The sequence below is a fragment of the Carettochelys insculpta genome, chromosome 5 (assembly GCF_033958435.1).
Source record: "Carettochelys insculpta isolate YL-2023 chromosome 5, ASM3395843v1, whole genome shotgun sequence".
NCBI classification, from domain to species: domain Eukaryota; kingdom Metazoa; phylum Chordata; order Testudines; family Carettochelyidae; genus Carettochelys; species Carettochelys insculpta.
Genome location: NC_134141.1, coordinates 58,636,376 through 58,658,208, shown reverse-complemented (window position 1 = coordinate 58,658,208; position 21,833 = coordinate 58,636,376). Strand labels below are relative to the sequence as shown.

General features: G+C 42.6%; 1 protein-coding gene across 4 annotated transcripts in view; it reads right to left on the bottom strand.

Annotated features, from left to right (window-relative positions):
* Positions 1–21,828, bottom strand: part of TUT7 (terminal uridylyl transferase 7) — a 50,029-nt gene extending 28,201 nt beyond the window's left edge. For 2 of the 4 annotated variants that reach the window (XM_074995146.1, XM_074995145.1), the window contains exons 1-10: positions 21,716–21,828; positions 18,562–19,079; positions 15,533–15,711; positions 15,029–15,145; positions 12,295–12,472; positions 9,736–9,824; positions 6,260–6,311; positions 3,231–3,300; positions 2,196–2,322; positions 1,076–1,195 (exon numbers count right to left, since the gene is read on the bottom strand). In XM_074995146.1, the coding sequence (XP_074851247.1) occupies positions 1,076–1,195; positions 2,196–2,322; positions 3,231–3,300; positions 6,260–6,311; positions 9,736–9,824; positions 12,295–12,472; positions 15,029–15,145; positions 15,533–15,711; positions 18,562–19,048 (1,419 nt within the window). In that variant the 5' untranslated portion in view covers positions 19,049–19,079; positions 21,716–21,828. Of the gene's footprint in view, positions 1–1,075; positions 1,196–2,195; positions 2,323–3,230; positions 3,301–6,259; positions 6,312–9,735; positions 9,825–12,294; positions 12,473–15,028; positions 15,169–15,532; positions 15,712–18,561; positions 19,080–21,715 lie in introns of those variants that run through there. The other 2 variants (XM_074995147.1, XM_074995148.1) reach the window with 2 other exon arrangements.
* Between the last annotated feature and the right edge of the window lie 5 nt (positions 21,829–21,833).

The following is a 21,833-nucleotide window of genomic DNA, read 5'->3' as shown; positions in this document are numbered from 1 at the left end:
TTCGATTATGTGGCTTTAAATAAAATTTTATATAGAGATGGCTTTTGATTCTTTAACCAAAATCAAGTCCTGTGTGCAAATGACAAGTATGTAAAAAGTTTTAAAGTATACTAGGGATTAAATAAATCAGTGTTTGAAGAAGAATGTTCTAAGCCTAGGAAAAAATGCCTAAGTCCCATCCAAATTTACAGAAAATTTAAATGTCACATAAACAGAAAAAATAGGAAATTTTGAAGTTTGAAAAATTTGAAGTTTCAAGAGTGTGAAAATTTTACCCATTTTATACCCACCTTAATTAATCCCCTGTGCACAGACATTATGATACAGTTTTTAAATATGTAAAAATATTATTTTTCCCCCACAGTGTCCCTGCCCCATCAGTGCTCAATATGGACCTGCACTAGGAAATGGGGCCACCCACTGAACAATGAGAAAATAAAGTAGCGAATAAACTACTCATTAAGTGTCCATACCATGCACTAAATGCAGCCAGTTTCCTGTGGAGAACAGTATGTGATCATGTAATTAAAGAGTGCATCATAATTCATGTGCACAAGGGGATAAATTAAAATTGCTCAACCAACTTTAAACTGTGCCATTTCCGACCGCCTGATACACTGCAATTATAATGTTTTTTTAACAAATATTACGCAGACAAAAGCGATATTTATATTTTGCTGTTGGTGACTGAGGCTATGTCTACACAGCAGAACTATTTCTGGATACCTTGGTATCCCCAAACAGCTACTCCACATCTTTGAATATTTTTCTAAATAACGGGTGTGCTGTTTTGGCAACCCTCTACTCCTCATTGCAGGAGGAGTAAGGGATGCTTCGAAACAGCACATTATTTTGACATTTGACAGCACCAAATGCCGAAATAGCCTATTTTGAAATAAACTTGAAATAAAATGCAATTTGCACAGCACAAATTCCTTATCTTATTTCATATTCAGGGTGCCTTGTAGATGTAGCCTAAGTGTCTCACTCTTCTGCACGAAAGACAAGGAAAATTATAACAAACAGATTTAGAAAATAGCACCCTCAAACTAACAATACTTAAAGTAGTACATACCCACAATCCCAAATAAACAGGCAGAAATGGCTCCTTCCTCTGTTGTAGAAAGAAAATGACCATTAAAGCAAACACATAAGATGGCAAACCTCCTTCTTCAGGACGATCAGCACAACACAGCTACAAAAAAATTAAAACATATTAATTTTTTTCTGCATCAGGCATTTTATTACAATAGTCTTTTGGTATCTATCATTCTACTATTTGCAAAACTGTTAGTCAGTTTTAAATACTGCAAGAAAGAAGATGCACATATGTGATTTGCTGTGGGATGTGTGTTTGGTTCCACAGGACCTCATGTAATAATTAAAGTCACAGCCACCTCGCCTCGACTTGCAGGAAAATTCAAGTTTTGCAGGGGGTTGGAGAAACCCCAGTCTAATTCAAAAGTTTACTGTACTGCTACTTTCCTGTAAGGGGCCAGGGGTTACTGGTTGAACCAGCTGGCTGGGAGCCTTAGACCAAGCTGAGCCTTGGCCATATAGCCATAAGTCTGGTTTGACTAGACTTTTTTTTTGTTTGTTTTTTTTTGGGGGGAACCAGGAGAAGAGGGATAGCTGGTTTGAGTGTTGGCCTGCTAAACCCAGGTTTGAGAGTTCGCTCCTGGAGGGAGCCCTCTAGGAATGTGCAACAAACAGATCCAAAAAGTCTGTCGGGGATGGTGATAGGTCCTGCTGTGAGAGCAGGGGACTAGACTCAATGACCTTGGAAGGTCCCTTACAGTTCTGTGAGATAGGTATATCTCCATTTATATTTTTTATTATTTTTTCCACAGCTGGGCACAACATTGATCTAACCTAATAAAGCAATATGAAGGGCATGGCAATAGCAATCTGCTTGTGACAAATACCAGATCAAAAAGAGTACCCCTTTTCCAAGAAGAGACTCAGAGCAATCACATTACCAAACTTCAACTGCAGATTTACTAGAATGACATTCAACTAAAGTGCCATGAAAACCAAGATGTATCTTGGAAACAGTTTTGTACACTGCATACCTTCTTTTATTTTGGCTCTTGTTTTGAGCAGTGCATCAGAGAACAATTGGACAAAAAAAGTGTTTCAGACATTTACACCTATTTGTGTGTGTGTTCTTCCTTTTATAATTAAACAAAACTCACCTTCGCCCAGTATCTGAAGGCAATTACTAAAGGTACAAGAGTTGGTTCTAGTTTTCCCAGAGTAGCCAAATGGTTTGTCGTCAGACAAGCATTTTCATTCCCTGCACTCACTTTACAAACAAGGCCACTACAATGACAAAGAAAAAAACTGAAAATATGTCAGGTATTTTAAGGAAACTGATATGTCAGATGAAAATTTTACCACATATTATAAACTGAGGCTATAACGAGAGATTTAACAGCCTCAGAAACTTTACAATTAAAGAAAGCAAACAACTAGTGGGATCTGCATATTTAGGTTTAGTGTGTCAAATTTTTAAGATTTTACAAGGAGTAAAACAGTTCTGAAATCTACATCAACTCATCACTCTGCTTCTGGACGTTTTTTAAAGCAACTCAAACATTTAGTCAATGAACAAAAACATTTGACAATCTCGTTTACTTCCATTAATCAAAATAAATTTCATTGTACCAAATTGTCTGAATAAAAATATTTCATAAATTACTTCCAGAGTGAAAGGGGGGTGATCACAAATGAACGACCAAGTAGCTACAAATGACTGGTGATAGATTCTGAATCAGTAGCTAGTTACACAATATTTCATCAATCTTAAGTCATATGTAGTAAGTGGGCAAAATAAAATGCCTCACTCCTTTTCTCATAGCACTAAATCTATTTAAACCCCCCATGCATTTTTTAATACTAAATTTGCATTGCCTAAAATGGAAGAAAGGAAATTTTCTTCTATAGCAATCACTCCCACCAGTGCAGAGACACGCATGGTAGTAAAATGCAAGGTTTTTTGGTTTTTTTTTAAATGTGGTTGGTTTTTAAGAAGACTAGGAAAGAGGGGTTGAGGAAGAAATAACTCTTACCCTCCTATTCTACGCTAGGAATGACTTGCCCATAAGTTTTGTGTATCAAGATCCATGGAACTGTAATAATTTAGTACAGAAACATCATTTTTTCAGGTGTGGGTACGTGTAATTTACATTGCTATATGTTATTAGAACACACAAATTGACAACTGAGACCTTTGCTTTTCTTTGCACACCACCACTGGTACTCTAGCATGGAAATCTGCATCAACATCAATAAAAGTTTCTGGGGGAAAAGACAAAAGAAAAAGCCACATTAAGCACATTATTTAAAAAAAGCTTTGTGTTTAAGGAGAAAGTCATACAGCGTAAGGAGTAGAACTAGATTCTGGGCCAATCAGTCTGGCTCATACAAGGATCACCTCAGCTTAGAGATTTGACCAACTCAGGCATGAGAGTAGAAACTTAAATCTGGTGGGTAAACATTGACAAACATTAAAAATATGAAAGGGAAAATGTGATCCAACTATGTAAACTTGCAGCGTTTCTAAACTACATCACGTCACTGCTGGTAAAGGCTACTACAAGGAACACAGTCTCAGAAGGTAGCCGTGTTAGTTAGGAGGTTCCCAAAAAACAAGCATGCCTCTAGCACCTTAAAAACTAAACATTTTATTCATTAGGTAATTCAATGAGCTTTCGTGGGGAAGACCGACTTTATCAGGACTGCTTGTTTTTACCAGGATAATGAAAGAATGCTCAGTAGTATACACATGGCTATCAATGAGCATTTGTGCTTGGAATCATTTTCAAGATATTCATCCACGTTGGTGATTTTACTGTAGAGAAGTGAAGGCTCAGAATAATTACAGTACTTGAGAAAGAAAGAGGACATTACAAAAGTGGATAGATGAAGGAGTGTGGGGTAATCTCAGTTAAACAGAATGAAGCCACTAAAGCCCATTTTCCCCAACATCCTCCTGAGACCGTTTATCTAGACACTATATACTGTACATCTGCTTTTAATAGGTCACCTTTATTTGGATCATTCCACATTTCATTTTTTTCTCTCCTTTCCTTTATCAACTTTATACAATGCAATGCTCACATCCAGTTCTTATCGCTGTTCTCTTCATTTTCTCCTCTTCATTCTCGTTTTTCCTTTCAAATAGTGCTCAGTCTCTGTTATCACCTCAGTATACTTACTATTTTTGTTTTGTATTTATGCAGTCAGCCACTATTCAAACAGCCAACAACAGGATTCTTCATGCAACTTTAGGGTTTTAAGCTTGCTGACCAGTTCAAAACCACTTCAAAAATCAGTCAAAATTATCTAGATCTATTGCACTATTGCCTTGTCAAGTACGTTTTCCACAACTATTGAAAAGACAGATTAGGAGAGCTACTTTCCTCAGGATGGACCCCTGCAGGCTCCCTTTAAAGTGGCAACCTAATCTACATACACAAATGCAAGTAGGTTGCGTCTATACTACAGTCCCCTTTCAGAGGAGGAATGCAAATGAGGGAGAGCGAAAATGCAAATGAAGTGCTGCACATCTAGTGTGATCGTGTTTCCAAAAGAGACTTTTCTTTAAAACCAGCAGTGTAGACGGGGTTCCTTTGGGGGAAGAAAACCTGTTTTGGAAAGAATCCTTATTACTGAGGTGCACAGTTCTTTTGAAAACATTCCTCCCCCTGCCCCGATGGAACCCCATCTACACTGATGGCTTTGTTTTCAGAAAAGTCTCTTCTGGAAATGTGATCGCATGAGATTATGCAAATGAAGTGTGAGATTTGTAAATCAGAGTTTCATTTGCATTTTCTATCTCCCTCATTTGCATTCCTCCTCCAAAAGGGGAATGTAGCATAGACGCAGCTGTAACTGATTAGGGGAATATAGTGTAGCTGCAGCTGAGTAGAAAGACAAAGCTAATCTCATTCTCCTCCAATTATGCAAACGACTAGTGAGGAAGGTATTAAGATAGATTTTATGCTATTTTGCCTAATTAATATACACATATTTAATACACTTCCCTTTACAGTAATACGTGTCCCCTAAATGAAAGTTATTCTATTTCAGGAAATAGCTTGCAATTGTTTGCTTCTTAAAGAATAATTCAGCTAATATAAATAAGATGGTCAAAATAAACAGAGCACTATGCTATTAACTAACAATATTTTTAAAAACAGTTTTAGCATTACATGCTTTCCATAAACATATTAGTGAAATCTGTTTTTAAACTTCTTAGCATATGAGAAGGGCCTATCAGTACAATCTTAAAAATATCCTTGACCTCAACTTTTTTTTTTTTTGGTTGTGAGGGAAGGTAAAACCTCTCTCACACAAGATATCCTAGAAAAGGAGTTGCCCTCCTTTTTTTTTCTCCTTTCTATGTGTTCTATTTAGATTTTCAAGACCCCATTTCCAGCTGGGCTTAATCTGGTCTTCACTGTTATGCATAATTAGGACCCAGAAGAATTATTTTACTACCCCAACATGCAGGTGTTTAGTTTGCATATAAACATGTGATCTTAGATACAAAACATCAGCACACCAAAAATGTGTGCATAGATGTGCGCACAGTTATGTATACTCACAAGAAGGCTTGGAGCTGAAAATAGGATCTTAAGTACTTTGTAACAAAGATTAGTCCGTCTTATTTCAAGTCAGAAGCACCATGCACCCCTATGGTGCTACGTGAATCATCCTCACAAGCTAGTCAATGTCAAGATGGGCAATACAATACACTTTGGGTGTGTCTACATGGGCACAGATCTTTGAAATAGCCATGCTAACGGCCATTTCAAAGATTATTAATGAGGCACTGAATTGACTATTCAGTGCCTCATTAGCGTTAGGATGCTTCCGGCCGTGGTGCTTCAAAAGTGCCGCTTTCAAAAGCACGCGGCTCGGCGCGGCTCTACGGGGGTCCTTTTTGAAAGGACCCCGCACCTTTCAAAATCCCCTTATCCCGCTCACTGATTGGAATAAGGGGATTTCTACAGGTGCGGGTCCTTTCAAGAAGGACCCCCGTATAACCACACCAAGCCTGTCAATTTACTAGTGTATAAGAAGAATGAAACGAAAGACAGAAACAGATTTAACGTTATGCTATAAATGTGAATTGAGCGCTTGATTTGATGTATCTATTTTAAGAAGTTTTGCATTCAGTAAAGGTGAATTGTGATAATAGCAAAAAATGATTTTGAAATGAAATGGAAAGCCACGAACACGTATTTCTTACCACCATTCTTCAGACTTTCTTGTACAAGTAAGAGAACATCCGGTTGAGTCATCTGTGAAATGATACCCAAATGTAGTCAAATAATAGAAATTTAAATAATAAACTAAGGAGCTGTGCCCCCTGTTTGCTACACTCACCAACCCCTCTCTTGTCCAGAGGGTTGGAGGAGCCATGTGGCCAGCACCAGCTTTCCCTCCCAACCCCTCTCCCCACCCTGGTCTGCCTGCTGCCTGGGAAGGTGTGGGAGAGGTTGCTGTGGATGGCTCCAGCAGGGAAGCAATGGAGGTGGGCTGGAGGCAGGCTACCTCCAGGCCATGACTGGGAGGGAAGGTGCATCTCAGAGCCGAGTTCTGGCTGCCGCTACTGACTCCCCTCACTGCCAGTCAGGAAGCAGGAAGCGGCTCCTCTGTCAATAGCAGCAGACACAGCTTTGCTGTGAACAGCACCTTCCCTGCCCAGCAGAGGAAATAGGAGAGCGCAGTCAGAGCTGAGCTGGGGCTGCCACTACTGGTGGGAGCCATGCCCTGCTGCCCAGCCCGGAGGCAAGGGGAGTCAATAGCAGCAGCAGGAGCTTGACTCTGAGAGGCACCTTCCTTTCCTGCCATGGCTATTGGCAGTGGCTCCTCCCAGCTCCTCCCTGACCTGGCAAGTCCCAGGTCCAGTGGCAGGGACGTGGTAGTGTGGAGCTTGAGGTGTGGAGTGTGGCCACAGCAGGCCAAAGAGCTGTGCAACCCATCCTAGTCTTCCCAGGGCCTCCTCCTCCCACCCTGGCCCCTCTCTCCCTACCTCCACCCCCCAGGCATCATTCTGTCACCTGGGAGGAAAACCATTCACGTGTAGTGAGAGGCTTTGAAAAATGTGGTTCTGTTCTGAAAAGTGCCTTCTCACACGAAAGACTGATTTCCTATGTCCACTTATTCAAATGACTGTTTTACTCGTTAGTGTTCTTGACCCAGATGAAGGAGCATTGAATTGTGTTTTTGCACACCCAACAGAAAGTTATCAAATGCCGTCACTTAAACTTATTCAAGCCCACTGAAAGTATAGCAGTATGGCACAGAAGCCACTTAGAACAGAAGTTTTATTACTGACGAAGTGGAGCAAGAAACATTCAGATGAATGTGATTCTTACATCCCAAGTTGGGTGTGAGGGGCTTGCGGTTAGAAAAAGACGTGTTCAGTTCACAAGCGAAAATAAAATATGCTATTACTGAAACAAACATGGAACCCCATAACCAGTGTTCTCCATAAGCGCAGTGCTTGGGCGGCTGCCAAGGAGAGATTCTGGTGTTGCCCAGTTGATTGGCAGAGTGCCTACAGCCACCCACAACCAGCAGCATGTGTTTCTGTTGGTGGTGCTCATCTACACATGCCTCAGTGCACATAAAATTTAGTCTGTGAATGGATGGAAAAAATAGAGGGACCATTGCCCACAAGTGTTTTTTCTCTCAGGTCAAAATAATTTTTCATACTAGAATAACACTGTTAGAACGCAACATACTTGTGGTTTATAAAATGCCCCCAGTTTTGCTCTCACTTTTGGATATCTAGAGATGAACTCAGTATTTACCTCAAGCATTAAGATATCAATTGCTTACAAATCATGGGCATCTTAGAGACTTTATTAAGCATCTTTTGAATCTATATTGTTTTCCAACCATGCTTAAGCATTTTCGCATTAGTCAAGGATAACACCTCCTACATGCCAATTGAGATTTGTTAGTTTTTCAGCAATTCAGATTAAGAATACCTAAAAGAAGAAAGGAGAACGCTTGCAATGTAGTCTAGGAAGAAATGGAATAAAGCAGTGAGACTAGCTGCTCAAAGGGACACCAGAGCTGATTACAGACCCACTGATTTGCCAGGCATACAGATATTTTAAAAGAAGATGAATGAGAAGCGGATGAGAGGCTGGATATCAGTCAACAGTTGCACTTGTTGCCAGGAAGGCTAATGGAATATTAGGGTGCATTAGAAGGAGCATTTCCAGCCCATCTAAAGAAGTTATTATTCCCCTCTATTTGGCACTGGGGAGGCCACATGTGGAGTATTGTGCCCAATTTTGGGCCCCCCAGTATATAAAGGATGTAGATGCACTGGAAAGAATCCAGCAGAAGGCAATGAAAATGATTAGGGGGCTGGAGTACATGACCTAGGGGGAGAGGCTGAAGGATTTGGGCTTATTTAGTTTGCAGAAGAGAAGAGTGAGGGGTGATTTGACAGCAGCCTTCAACTTCCTGAAGAGGGGCTCTAAAGGGAATGGAGAGAGACTGTTCTCAGTAGTGACAATGGCGGAACGAGGAGCAATGCTCTGAAGCTACAGATGGGGAGGTGTAGGTTGGATATTAGGAAAATCCTAACCCAGGAGAGTGGTGAAGCACTGGAATGCCTTAACTAGAAAGTTGGTGGAATCTCCATCTCTAGAGGTTTTCACATCACAGTTTGACAAAGTCTGGGATGATTTAGTTGGGGTTGATCCTGCTTTAGGCAGGGGGCTGGACTTCATAACCTTCTGAGGTCCCTTGCAGACATAGGATTCTATGATTTTAAGATTCTTTATCCGTAGAATAGACTCAGTAAAAGGAAGAAGTTTGTTATTTTGTGAAGATTTTAAGCCACACTTATATGTCTGGATGGATCAAGATTTGTCACTTCACTAGGACAAAACATGTTTTTGCTGCTATTTTGCTTTTGAAAATTCCTTAATTTTATAACTTTAAAAATTGTAAAGCCTCTATGGTGATGTAAGGAAAGCGTCAATTCCTCTGATAGCATCTCAGACATTCAGCAGAGCCTTTACAATTGGAGCTTATCTGCCGAGAGATGCACTCCTAGGAGGGAGGTACTCTCGGGAGCAAAAGTAAAATGGGAGCTTTTGACTACCCACTGTTTTAAGAAAACTGTTTCTTTATTTTATTTAATTTAGCAGTTTATTCAAACCCCTGTAACACCTGCTCCCAAAGCTCTGGCAAGCACAATAAGCCTGAAGAGTTGCTGATTTTAAGTGTTCTGCAAAGAAAGCCAGAATCTACTTAAATAGGAGTTGCTGCTCTCCTTACAGCTTCCCAGGACATAGATATGAAAGACCAAAATCTTCCAACTTGTGTGTTGACAGTTGGGCATCTCTATCCAACAGAGGAGTATCTAAAAAACACAAATACGTGCAAAGAGGGGTTTTTAATACTTTCGTCTTTAAAAGATAAAGGAGGAGATTGTGGTTGGTGCAGGTTCACTGTGTAATCTAAGACAAGTCACGTCATCTGTAAAATGGATATAAGTGTCCTGGGACGTGAGGTTTTATTACTTAGTATTTGCAGAGTGCTTTGAGTTTATTGGATTGATGATGTATTAACACAGTAGAATCACTACACATACTACTATTAACAACAGATTAAGATGGTTTAGTTAAGGTACAGTTAACAATACCTCCCTTTGGATCAGTACACTTTGGCAAAAAATGAACCTTGCTTACTTACACTGGCTGGAAACTGGACATCAATGTTTATATCAGAAGTTTTGAAACCAAATCTGCTACAGGAAGAGCCGTACAGCCTTAACGAGCAATCTGCAAAGAAAGGTATTCTTTATGTTTACTCAACATGTAAATTCAAATCCTGGGTTGGAATGCAGTCACTCTGCAATGCCTTGCCAGCATACTCTAGTCCTACAGTAAGTGTACATAGCTATCAAAGTATCACTCCAGTTCCCAAGTACTGTAAACTCTTTACTATCCAGCATTCTATCATCTGAAACTCACATTTTAACCATAAGTAAATTTTAGTTATGTTTTCCATACGCACAGGATGGAAAAAGTCAATACAAATAAGTACAGCATATACAGTATAGATTTACAGTATACAATAGCACTGTTGTTCGTAAATAAAGTACTCTGCATGCATTTGTTTGTTTCTTAATATCTAATTTTGTTTTCTTTAGTGTTATGCACTGCAAAGTATACCTCTCTACTATCCAGAATATCTGAATATCTGACAACCTCCCAGTTCCAGAGCTGCTGGATATGAAAGAGTTTACTGTATCTTTCAGTAGAAATGGTCTAGCCTAACAGTCTGTACACCTCATCCCTGCTGGTCCTGTTGATACATTAGCTGCTTAGAACAACCTTCAGGTTAAAATATTAGCTCTATGACCAAGCAGAAAATACTGACAAAAACAATTTACATCACTGGTTCAGCTTGTCACCATTTTAGAGATTAATCACAGAATCATAGAATCACAGAGCTGGAAGGGACCTCAAGAGGTCATCGAGTCCAGTCCCCTGCTCCAAGCAGGATCAACACCAGCTAAGTCATCCCAGCCATGACTATGTCAAGCCAGGACCTAAAAACCTCTAAGGATGGAGATTCCACCACCTCTCTAGGCAACGCATTCCAATGCTTCACCACCCTCCTGGTGAAGTAGTTTTTCTTAATATCTAACCTACACCTATCCCCTCTTCAACTTCAGACCATTACTCCTTGTTCTGCCATCTGACACCACTGAGAACAGATTCTCACTCTCCTTTTTAGAGCTCCCCTTCAGGAAGTTGAAGGCTGCTATTAAATCACCTCTAAGTCTTCTCTTCTGTAAACTAAACAAGCCCAAATCCCTCAGCCTATCCTCATAGGTCTTCTGCTCCAGACCCTTAATCATTTTTGTTGCCCTTCACTGAAATTGCTCCAGCAAATCCATATCCTTTTTATACTGGGGGGCCCAAAACTGGACACAATATTCCAGATGTGGCCTCACCAGTGCCGAATAAAGAGGAATAACTACTTCTTTAGATCTGCTTGAAATGCTCCTCCTAATGCACCCTAGTATGCTGCTAGCCTTCAAGGCTACAAGGGCACAGTGTTTACTCATATCCAGCCTTTCATCCACCATAACCCCTAGGTCCCTTTCCATCGTACTGCTGCTGAGCCAGTCGGTCCCCAGCTTGTAACAATGTTTGGGATTCTTCTGCCCCAGGTGCAGGACTCTACACCTCTCCTTATTGAACCGCATCAGATTTCTTTTGGCCCAGTCCTCCAATTTATCCAGGCCACTCTAGATTCTCTCTCTACCCTCCAACGAATCTACCTCTCCCCGTAGTTTTATGTCTTCCGCAAACTTGCTGAGGGTGCAATCCAGTCTCTCATCCAGGTCATTAATAAAGATGCTGAATAACACCAGCCCCAGAACTGAGCCTTGCCACACTCCGCTTGAAACAGACCGCCATCCAGATATTGAGCCACTGAAATTGAAGGTATTAAATCACCCCTCAGTCTTCTCTTCTGCAATCTAAATAAGCCCAAATCCCTCAGCCTCTCCTCATGTGTCATGTGCTCCAGCCCCTTAATCATTTTTGATACCCTCCGCTGAATCTGCTCCAGCACATCCACATCTTTTCTATACTGGGGGGTCCCAGAACTGGACACAATACTTCAGATGTGGCCTCACTAGCGCCAAATTGAGGGGAACAACCACGTCTCTAGATCTGCTCGAAATACTCCTCCTAATGCAACTCAATATGCCATTGGCCTGCTTGGCTACAAGGCCACACTCTTTACTCATATACTCGTACTCATCCACTATAATCCCTAATACTCTTGCACAGAAAGATGCTTTTTCTTTTCCGTGTGCGGTAAACCCTTGAGAAGTGTGATTTCAAATTTGTGCTTAACTCACATTAACATGAATTAAGTGCAAATCAAAACCACACCCCACCTCTCCTCCAACTCCTAGCTCCCCCAGCAGAGAGAGCGTGGCAGACACACAACTGCATGCAGCGTGGTTTCTCCCAGAACTGTGCCATAAGCCTCTGTCTGCGCGCCAGGCTCCCCAGCTGGGAGAAATAGCAGTGCAAGCAGCTGTGTGACCCCCAGTGGCAGAAGCTGGGTGCCACATGGCTGCCTCCCCACTTCCCCCAGCTGCCCACTCCCTCAATCCCCCCCAGCAAATTTACATGAAATTCAATTTACACGGAGGTTATCCAGGACACAACCTCTGAGTAAATCGAGGGACCACAGTATTTGACAAACCAAATTGCAAAGTTATACCTGGCAGTTTTTGGTGCAATACGTCTTCCATTGTTGTTTTAATTTTGAGTCTTTCTTCCAAATCGTCATTATTTAAGCCAAACTCTTCAACTACATTTTCAATGGCAACACCAATAGCTTGTATCTGGGAAGGTGTTGGTGGAGGCAGGGTAGTCAGCAGTTCTTCTTCTTGCTTTTCCTTCAAGGATAACCATATTTTAACATATTTAAATGACTCTCTTGAATGGCTTTAATGACATAAGGGTGGTTACACATCAATTATTGCAATAAACACTTCTGTGGGCTCATCTATATCACAGAGATAGTTACCAGTTTCAAACAGTTGACATGTTAGGACACAGTTAAGGTCTAGAAAAATCTAGGTAAAAAAATCTTTGTCAATCATCTATCTAGATAAAGAACTAGACACTTCACTAGGTTTCAGTAATTTAAAAAATCCATACGCCTATATAAAAGGCACAATATCTCTTACTCCCTATAAGGAGTAGTATGAGATACCCAAGGTTGAAGGCAAAAGGGAAACCTCAGACGTGCCTTTCAATTTCTTCTATCTCTGGGACAAAGGTTGAGGGGGGGAGCAGGCTCACTTTATTTCAGTAATAAAATGCCAAAATGCAGCGATGGTGGCAAAAGTTTTAGATATTTGATTACAGTAGGTCCCCTGACTTACACAAGTTTGACTTATGTGCTTCTTGCAATAACGTGAGTCGAAATCGTGAGTGGCAGGGAACCAGGCTCCTGCACCCGTCAGTTTCCTGGCTCCCACACGTGGTGGGCAGCCGGGAGCCAGGCTCAGCAGCACCTTGGCCAGTTTCCCAGCTCACCACCACTCGCTGTTGTACCTGGCCTAGGGTGCCACACCGCTCACAGGAACGGGAGCCAGGTGCAGCCAGGACTAGGGTACCTGAAGGCAGCAGGGCCCCTCCGCAACCAGGTTCAGACTTAAATTTGACTTTCACGTGGTTGCCCAGGAACACAACCTATGCGTATGTTGAGGGTTTACTGTATTATGCTTACATATACAATTACTATTTTAATTATTCAGATATATATTTCACCAAAGTATATTATTCAACAACCTTCTCATTTTATCTAGGCTATTTTCAAAATGGCAATCTTCACTTAAATGGGAAAATTAAAACTTCGGAATTCATTCTTACTAACCCATTCTAAATCAACTATATTATAGCTGTCAAAAATAAGAAGTCCTGTGGCACCTTATAGATTGACATATTTTGGAGCATAAGCTTTTGCGGGCAAAGACCCGCTTCATCAGATGCCTGAGTTGTGGCCGGGGTTGTTCCAGAGGAGGATTTAAAGAGGGGGTCCCAGTAAAGGGGAGGGCCAGAGCTGACAACTTCTATTCAGTCAGGGTGGAAATGGCCCATCATAGGCAGTTAGTGTGGAGTAGTGAACATCAAGAGAGAAGAAAAGAAGCCAGTTCAGTCAGGGGATGTGGCCCATTGTCAGCAAAGAAACTGCTTTTGTAATGGGCCAGTCACTCCCAGTCTCTGTTCACTCCTTGGTTGACGGAGTCAAATTTGCAAATGAATTGCAGCTCAGAAATTCTCTTTTAATTTTATTTTTGAATTTTTTTGTTGCAGGATGGCTACTTTTAAACCTGTTACTGAGTGTCCAGGGAGACTGAAGTGGTCTCCTACAGGTTTTGTATGTTACCATTCCTGATGTCTGATTTACATCCATTTATTCTTTTACATAGAGACTATCCAGTCTACAAACAAAAAAAAATTAAATCCTTCTCTGGAACACTCCTCCCACCTCATGCATCTGATGAAGCAGGTCTTTGCCAACGAAAGCTTATGCTCCAAAATATGTTAGTCTATAAGGTGACACTGGACTTTTTGTTGTTTTTGAAGATACAGACTAACACAGCTACCTCTCTGATAGCTCTCAGAGTGCCATTTAATTACACATGAAAAAGAGAGCACATGCAATTTTACATTATACTGTTACACAACTCATGAACAAATAAGATTAAGTTGCTACAGCTTTTTATGTCATAACTTCTACATTAAAAGAAAGCTCCCTTTAATGACAGTTATTATGAGATATCAGTAATATCTTCACAGCAGTCCTGATTTCACTCTATGCTGAAAAGTATCTTAAAGCCATGTGTATGTCACTTTTATCAATATGACTGGAGTTACAGTTTAGAGGTGCACTCTGCACACTAGCAGAATATTAAGCATGGTAAGAACAAGGCAAGATTTCAGGTCATCATTACAGGTTGGACCTCCCTGGGTGGACATCCTCATGACTCAACCAGTCCCTAACCTGGGAGTTTGCTGGACCAGGGAAAGTCATTGCCAGCCTTTCTGTTGCCCCTGCTCCCAAGGTTGCCACCCAGCCACTGACCCCAGCCAGGCTCCCAGCCTCCTGGCCTCCCTACCCCAGCCACAGAGGTGGCAGGGACCTTGGAGAGTCATTGAGTCCAGTCTTCTGCCCTCACAGGGGGACCTATCACCATCCCTAACAGATTTTAAAAAAAACAAAAAAAAAAAAAAAAAGCTAACCTCTCCCAGACACTTGAAAGGCCCCATCAAAGGTTGCCTCACAACCCTGGGTTTACAAGGTCAACACTCTAACCACCGAGCTATTCCTTCCCACTAGAAGATCTGCGGCCTGGCTGCTAGACCAGAGAGTCTCAGATTAGAGAGGTTCAACCTGTAGGAGGATAACAATAGCTTTGTATCTGTTTGTGTCATTAACTCACCTTCATATTTTTCTTATGCTTCTTCTCTTTGATGTGCTTATGAGCAAATATCACTGACTCCATCAAAGCATCACATAGTTTGCAGGCATATTTGGCTGTTGGGTAGTTTCGAGGACGCTAAAATTGAGATTTTTCATTGACTAAGATACAGAAAGATGTTATCTTCATTTAACACATCTACCAAGGTCGATCAGATTGTAAGCCGAAAAACGCATCTTCCCTCTTCCTAACCCTGGTTTGTCACCTCTCTAATTGCTGGTAACCAGAACCCCAAGAGTCTGCCCCTCCTCTGTCTCGTCTCCCCAACGCCACACTACCAATGCTCACTCCTCTTCCCACTTCCCATTCTCTCTCACTGGATTGTCTCAAGGAGCTTGCCTACATGTAGAAGGTGGCCCTGATTCAGCAGATGCTGGCACAAGCCTTTGGTCTCTCAGTTCACAGATTAAAATCTGTATGTGATAAAATATGAGAATACTGTACATACAAAGAGAGTGTTGTCACCTTCTTTAGTCTGTAAATGCAGTCCCTCTTTAATCGCTCTTCAGCCTGCTGCAACCCTAGTAGTTCCTTCATTGACAGCACTGACTCATCTATAACAGGGCCTTCCATATCATCATCTTCATCATAGTCCTCTTTTCTTGTCCTTCTTGATCTCCTGGGTTTCCTATGTTTCTTCATTTCTTAAAGAGTTATCAGAATAAATACACTGTAAGATCACTGCAGAGTACACAACAGAATGGAGAATGAAACTAACACACTAAATAAGTCAGACTTGTCACAGTTTCCTTTTCTGTCATATGCAAGTCATCCTCTCTGAAAAGTACAATTCCTCCCCATCCTGGTTTGTGCATATTCATGCTATACCCTAACGCAAGGGAGCACAAAGTGGTGCCAGGCCCTCTTGGTGCAGTGGGGGGCGGGCAGGGTAGAAATTTTATAAAGGGGGTACAGCACAATTGGCTGCTGCATATCAGGCTCATCCCTCTCATTAGAAACGTTGAAATATGTTACTGTTTTTATGTATGTGTATTCACCTTTATATACCATTAATAAAGGTTTTACATTGTACATACTTATTTTCTTACACATGCCAAAAGGTTTTCCCCCCACCCCCATATGAAATTCCCATGGGTTCCATTATTGTCAGAAGGTACTTCAACAGCCAATAATGTAACTGGGTGCAAAAAAGAACCTGACACGTTCATGAAGGATAGGTCCATCAACAGCCATTAACCAAAATGCTGATTCAGGACATAAGGAAATAACCCCAAGTTCTGGGTGATCCTAAACTCCATTTGGGGTGGAATCTCCATCCCTAGGGTGTTTTTGAGTCCTGGCTTGGCAAAGCCCTGGCTAGGATGATTTAGATGGGGCTGATCCTGCTTTAGGCAGGGGGCAGAACTCGATGACCTCCTGAGGTCTCTTCCCACCCTAGAATTCTATGATTCTATAAACTTTTCACTGCCAGAAGCCTGAACAAGAGGACAGGATCACTTGATAATTGCCCTATTCTGTTCCTTCCTACTGATGCCTCTGGCACCAGCTACCAGTTAGAAGACGGGAACTTTGGCTACATGGACCGTGGTTTTGACCTAATTTGGGCATTCTTACCTTCTTATATTGTCAGTCACCTCATACATATCTTCCAACACAAAATGATGTCATGTACAGTGGATCCCCGAGATATGCGCACTCAAGTAGCACGTACCTCAAGTTAACGTGACTCAGTGGTGGAGAAACTTACCAGCGCTACTGTACTGTTCAGTTTCCTCACTCCTGTCGGCCAAGATGCCACCACTGACAGGAGCAGAGAAACAACTCTTCTTGGCGGCAGCCTGACTCTCGCCACCCCTGACAGGAGTGGTTTCCCCACTTCTGTCAGGGGCAGCAACTGAGAGTCAGGCACTCAGCTGCCGCCACTGACAGAAGTGGGGAATCTGACCAGGGCTGCTGCCAGTGGAGGAAGGTTGGGAACCAGGTGGGCAGCCTGGTTCCCAGCTCCACTCTGCTTGCAGAGCTGGGAAACTGATCATTGCTGCTGCCCTGGTCAATTTCCTGGCTCCCCCAGGGTTGTGCGAAATTTGACTTGTGTGGGGGTCTATTGTATTAATTTAACAAATTCTTTTTTATCAAGCTATTCTAGTTGTCACCCACTAACACTGTGCAATGGCATTAAAAATCTTCACACTTTGATGAAAGAGAATGTCTAGATATCAAACAGTACAATTTAATTTCACAAGGTGTAGCAGAAGGAAAAGGCAGCACACTCCTTCTGTGGGTGGCAGGGGAAGGAGCCAGGGAAGAATGGTGATAAGTCAGTTATTCACATTTCTTTTAAAGAAGTAAAACCTTTTTAACTAACCATGCAGTGCACTGTATATCACCATCCAATTTAGTGGTTCTCTACTTGAAGGTCAATACAGTGTTAGAACAACATTTTAAGGCAAGATTGGTGAATGCCTCTCTGGTGTGAATCTTATTTTCTCCTTACGGGAGGTAAAGTTTCTTTTCAAATCAGAATACCCCCCAACCTCCCACGACAGCTTCCTTATTTTACAAAATAAGTCTTTTAGGCTACTTCTACACTAGCTCAAATCTTCAAAATGGCCATGCAAATGGCCACTGAAATACATATTCAGCACCTCATTAGCATGCTGCTGGCCACAGCTCTTTGAAATTGCTGCTTTTTGCTGCTGTGCTTCTCATCCAGATGGTGGTCCTTTTTGAAAGGACTCCGCCAACTTCGAAATCCCCTTATTCCTACCTGCCTATGTTTTTAAATCTGCTGATAGGAATAAGGGGATTTCGAAGTTGGCGGGGTCCTTTCGAAAAGGACCCCTGTCTGGACAAGCCGCGAGGCAGTGAAAAGCAGCAATTTCAAAGAGCCGCAGCCAGCAGCATGCTAATCAAGCACTGAATTTGCATGGCCATTTTGAAGATTTGGGCTAGTGTAGACAGGACCTTATAGTTTTATCTTTAAGTTACAGACTGAAACATGTGTAAAAGTTACCTGCATAAGAAAACAGTATGTTAAGTTAGCTATTTTCCAGTTTGTCATATTCCTATATCCTTTTCAATTTATTAACTAGTTTACTGAACAAGTTGTGTCTAAGTTTAGTATGTGGTCATATAATAGGTACTACCAATCAGCTGTGCAACTTCTTCAACAGTGTCTAAAGGCTGGAAAGACTTCTATGAAGTTTTATATTGGAAAATGCAGACTATTGAAGTTGTAGACTGTGACATGACACGTGTTGGTACATACTTCTCTAACATTTATAAAGTGATTAACTTACTAAACCAACATGATTTTTTTTATGAAATGATCATGCTATGTAACTATCTTTATGTCATATAACAATACTGCTTAAAATGCTCCCTTTGAGGACAGTCAATACTGTGCAAAATGTAATGGAATAGAAATGGTTTTATTTCTTTTTTGCATTAACAAAGAACCTTAAAATTGTATTTTAGAGATAAGCATTTAATTAATTTTACTTGAAAAGCTATGTAAAAAGTGTGTTCATTACCAGAGTTTCCTTTCAGCGTGTCTGACATTTCTTCATTTATGTCTTTCTGAAGTTGTCTTCTTACATTTCTGTTTCCTGCAGCTTCACTCTCCTGAAAAGAATCTTTTCTTGTCCTGTTAAATACAGGAGTCCGTACTGCAGATTTGTACTCTCTCCAGCTGTCTAAATTGCCACGATGGTCATCAGATATCCACTTCTTTATCTGATCTTTTTGGGTATCATTTGTCCTTACCCCTTGGTTATAGCCCATGTTTTTAAATGAACTTGAGCTATTCAAAATACCATGTGGTCCTTTTCTGGGACTGTTTCCATAGGGACCCGGTGATCCCTTTTTCTTCTGAAAGCCTGTATCTATTTTGTTGCCATGTCCATAATCATCCATAGCTTGATAGTCCTGTTGTAAAGGATTCCTCTTCCACTGTTCTTCTTCTAAAACTCCCCACTCCTTTTTTCTTTTGACAAAATAAGGTTTTCCAGCCTCTCCCATTGTATTTGCTATTCAGTACAATAATTTGCACCTGGAAATAAATCAGGAGATAGTTTTCGATAATCAACTCCTTAACAACAGGTTAAAGAGAAATAAAAACTTTTACGCGACAAGTCATTTCCGATATGCCACAACACACTGCAATCTCACCAAGATTAGAGCTGGGCAACTTCTTTTCCCCAACAATAGTATATTAGCCAAAATATGAATGTACCAAGGTACCAAAATAGTTTGCAAATATGGAAGGTAGCTTTAATCAAAAAGATTTTTTTAAATACTTCAACATTTCCTTTTAACATTTCTTTTGAACAGTGTTTTTCCCCCCAAATTGGCAGTCTTATTTCTTTTGACCTAGCTGTATATCTTCTGTTTCTTTGCTTTTAGTGCAAAAATGGTTTGAAATGATTTTTCTATCACCAAAGGGGGAAAAAACATGTTCATTCATTCCAAATCACAACTAGTATTTTAAAAATCATAAAAATGAGGTCTGTATCACTCATAACATACATTTTCATTTTGTATTGCATTTTTTTATTTTGTATTAAAGCAATACAACTAATTTAATTTGAAACAGGACTGTGCCTGCCATCATATATATAATTTTTTCCAGGAAGCTGTAACTCAAATTTAAGACAACATTTTGAAGGGCTCAACCCAGGGGTTAATAAACAAAACATCTCCCATCTGAAAACTAAAGCTTTAGGTACAGCAGAACACATGTAGAGGAAAAGGCCAGAGGCACCTAAGATCACATCTCCACTGTGACAAAAACCTGTGACACCAAGTCAGAGAATCAGCAGACTTGGGCTTGCAGGGGTTAGACTGCAGTGCTAAATACTGTAGTGTGGACATTCAGGCTGGAACCTGAGATGCTCCCCTCTCATCTACTCTGAAATTTTACCCCACTATAGAAATACCCTGAGTGTATGCAGACACCTAACTGGAAGTTAGGTGCCTAACCTGCTGAAATGCTTTAATCAATTCTACTACAGTAAACTCTTTTATATCCGGCACCCCTGGGTCCAGGAGGTTGCCAGATATTCAAATATGCTGGATGACGGTGAGGTGTCTTCCCCTGGTCCTTGATGCAGCTCCATGCCAGCCTGCAGGGGCCTCTTGTCCTGCTCTCCTGCTGCAGCATGGTGGTCTCACTCAGCTCCTTCTTCTCCACCTCATGGCAGGCCAACAGCTCCTCCTGCTCAGCTCGGCTGGTGTAGCACCTCCTCCCACTGCCAGCTATGCTGCTGGGCTGCCCTTCTTCCCCGGGGGGGGGCAGGGGGGCCAGCAGCTGGGCCTCACCATGCTGCTGCTGCTCCCATCATGCCTGACCCAAATGGTGGGGGTTCCCTGAGGTCAGCACACTGCTCTCTAGCTGCTTTCAGTTTCAGTGCAGCTGCGCACTTGGGGGCCTCCAGGGCCTCACCCAGCCAGAACAGCCAAAACCACCTGAACAACACAAGGACTCCCCTCAGTGGGGCTGCCTTTTCCTAGGCAGCCAGCTCAGGTGCACCTCAATGCCAGTTGTGGCAGGGCATGTGCCACTCCCTGGGCAGTGGCTGGATTCTGCTCCTTGTGTGACCAATGGGTGGGAGAGGAGTGGGATGAGGAGGCAGCTGTGAGCAGTGCAGCCCTTTGGATGAGGAGGCGGCCTAGGTGCTAGGATGACACTTGGTGCCAGTTGTTTGAGAATTTTAGTAGAATAAATACCTGTTAAAAGACAGTTTACTTTATGTCCTGCACCTGCATCTTTAGTTGCTTACATACCTTTATATATCTGGCCAAAAGTTACCAGTCTCCCTCAAAGTTTATTCATCTTTCAGTAAATAGGGAAGAGTTTATTTTCCAGTGGTTCAAAAGGTCTAAACCACAAAGATGTTACACTGAAAATTAAGGCATAATAAACTAGGTGACTTCTTGGATGGGTGGACTGACAGTAAATCCACAGTTGCAGAGTGCCCGGAAGCTCCACAACTGCTACAGACTACTCGCAGGAGAGAGAGTTTTGGCACCCCCTCAAAGCAACTTCCCACATCGGGCACAGATGAACGAAAACCAGTTGTGCTGTGGATGTGCTAGTAATCGAGCTACACGTCTTACTGTTGCCCCACACGAACCCAAACACGCTCAACAGCCCGGGGAGATTAGGAAATGCACCGCACTCAGGCAGGAATCACGCGGCTGAGCTGTCAAGGTGCCAGGCCTTCCGGGCGGGGTGCGCCCGCGTTTGGGCGTATGCTCCCCCGCCCCGCAGGGCTCCAGCGAGGACAGGGGACACCCAGCCCCTCTCGCACTGGACGGGCCTGTTCCACACACGCGGCTGCGAACTGCTGACAGCGCTGCCCGAAGAGGGGCCGCCACCCCGCGCGCCGGGCCCCCAGCGCCCCGCTACCGCCCGCTGCGGCCGAAAGGCCGGGCCGGCTACTGGGGCTGAGGGGCTGGTAGGAGCTCAGGGGCCTGACCCGACCCCTCTTGCTCTGCCTGCCCAGCAACGCGGTTTCCCCGGAGCCGCAGGTCAACGAAGCGAGCCGGGCCCGGGGGAGCGGGAGCCCCAGGACACAGGGCCGGGCGCGGCAGGGACAGCTAGTCACCGGGAGACGGGGACAGGCTCAGCCAACAGCCGCGGCGGAGGAGCAGAGAGAGCTGCCGCGGCCCCGAGCCCTCACTCACCCCGGCTCCCTCTCGGCCCCGCCGCCTATCGCTCCTTCTTCATTGTGCCGCTGGAGGCGGAAGCGCCCGAGCGCCGCACAAGCCCGGCCGCGCAGCGTTGCCGGAACCGCTCCCGCTC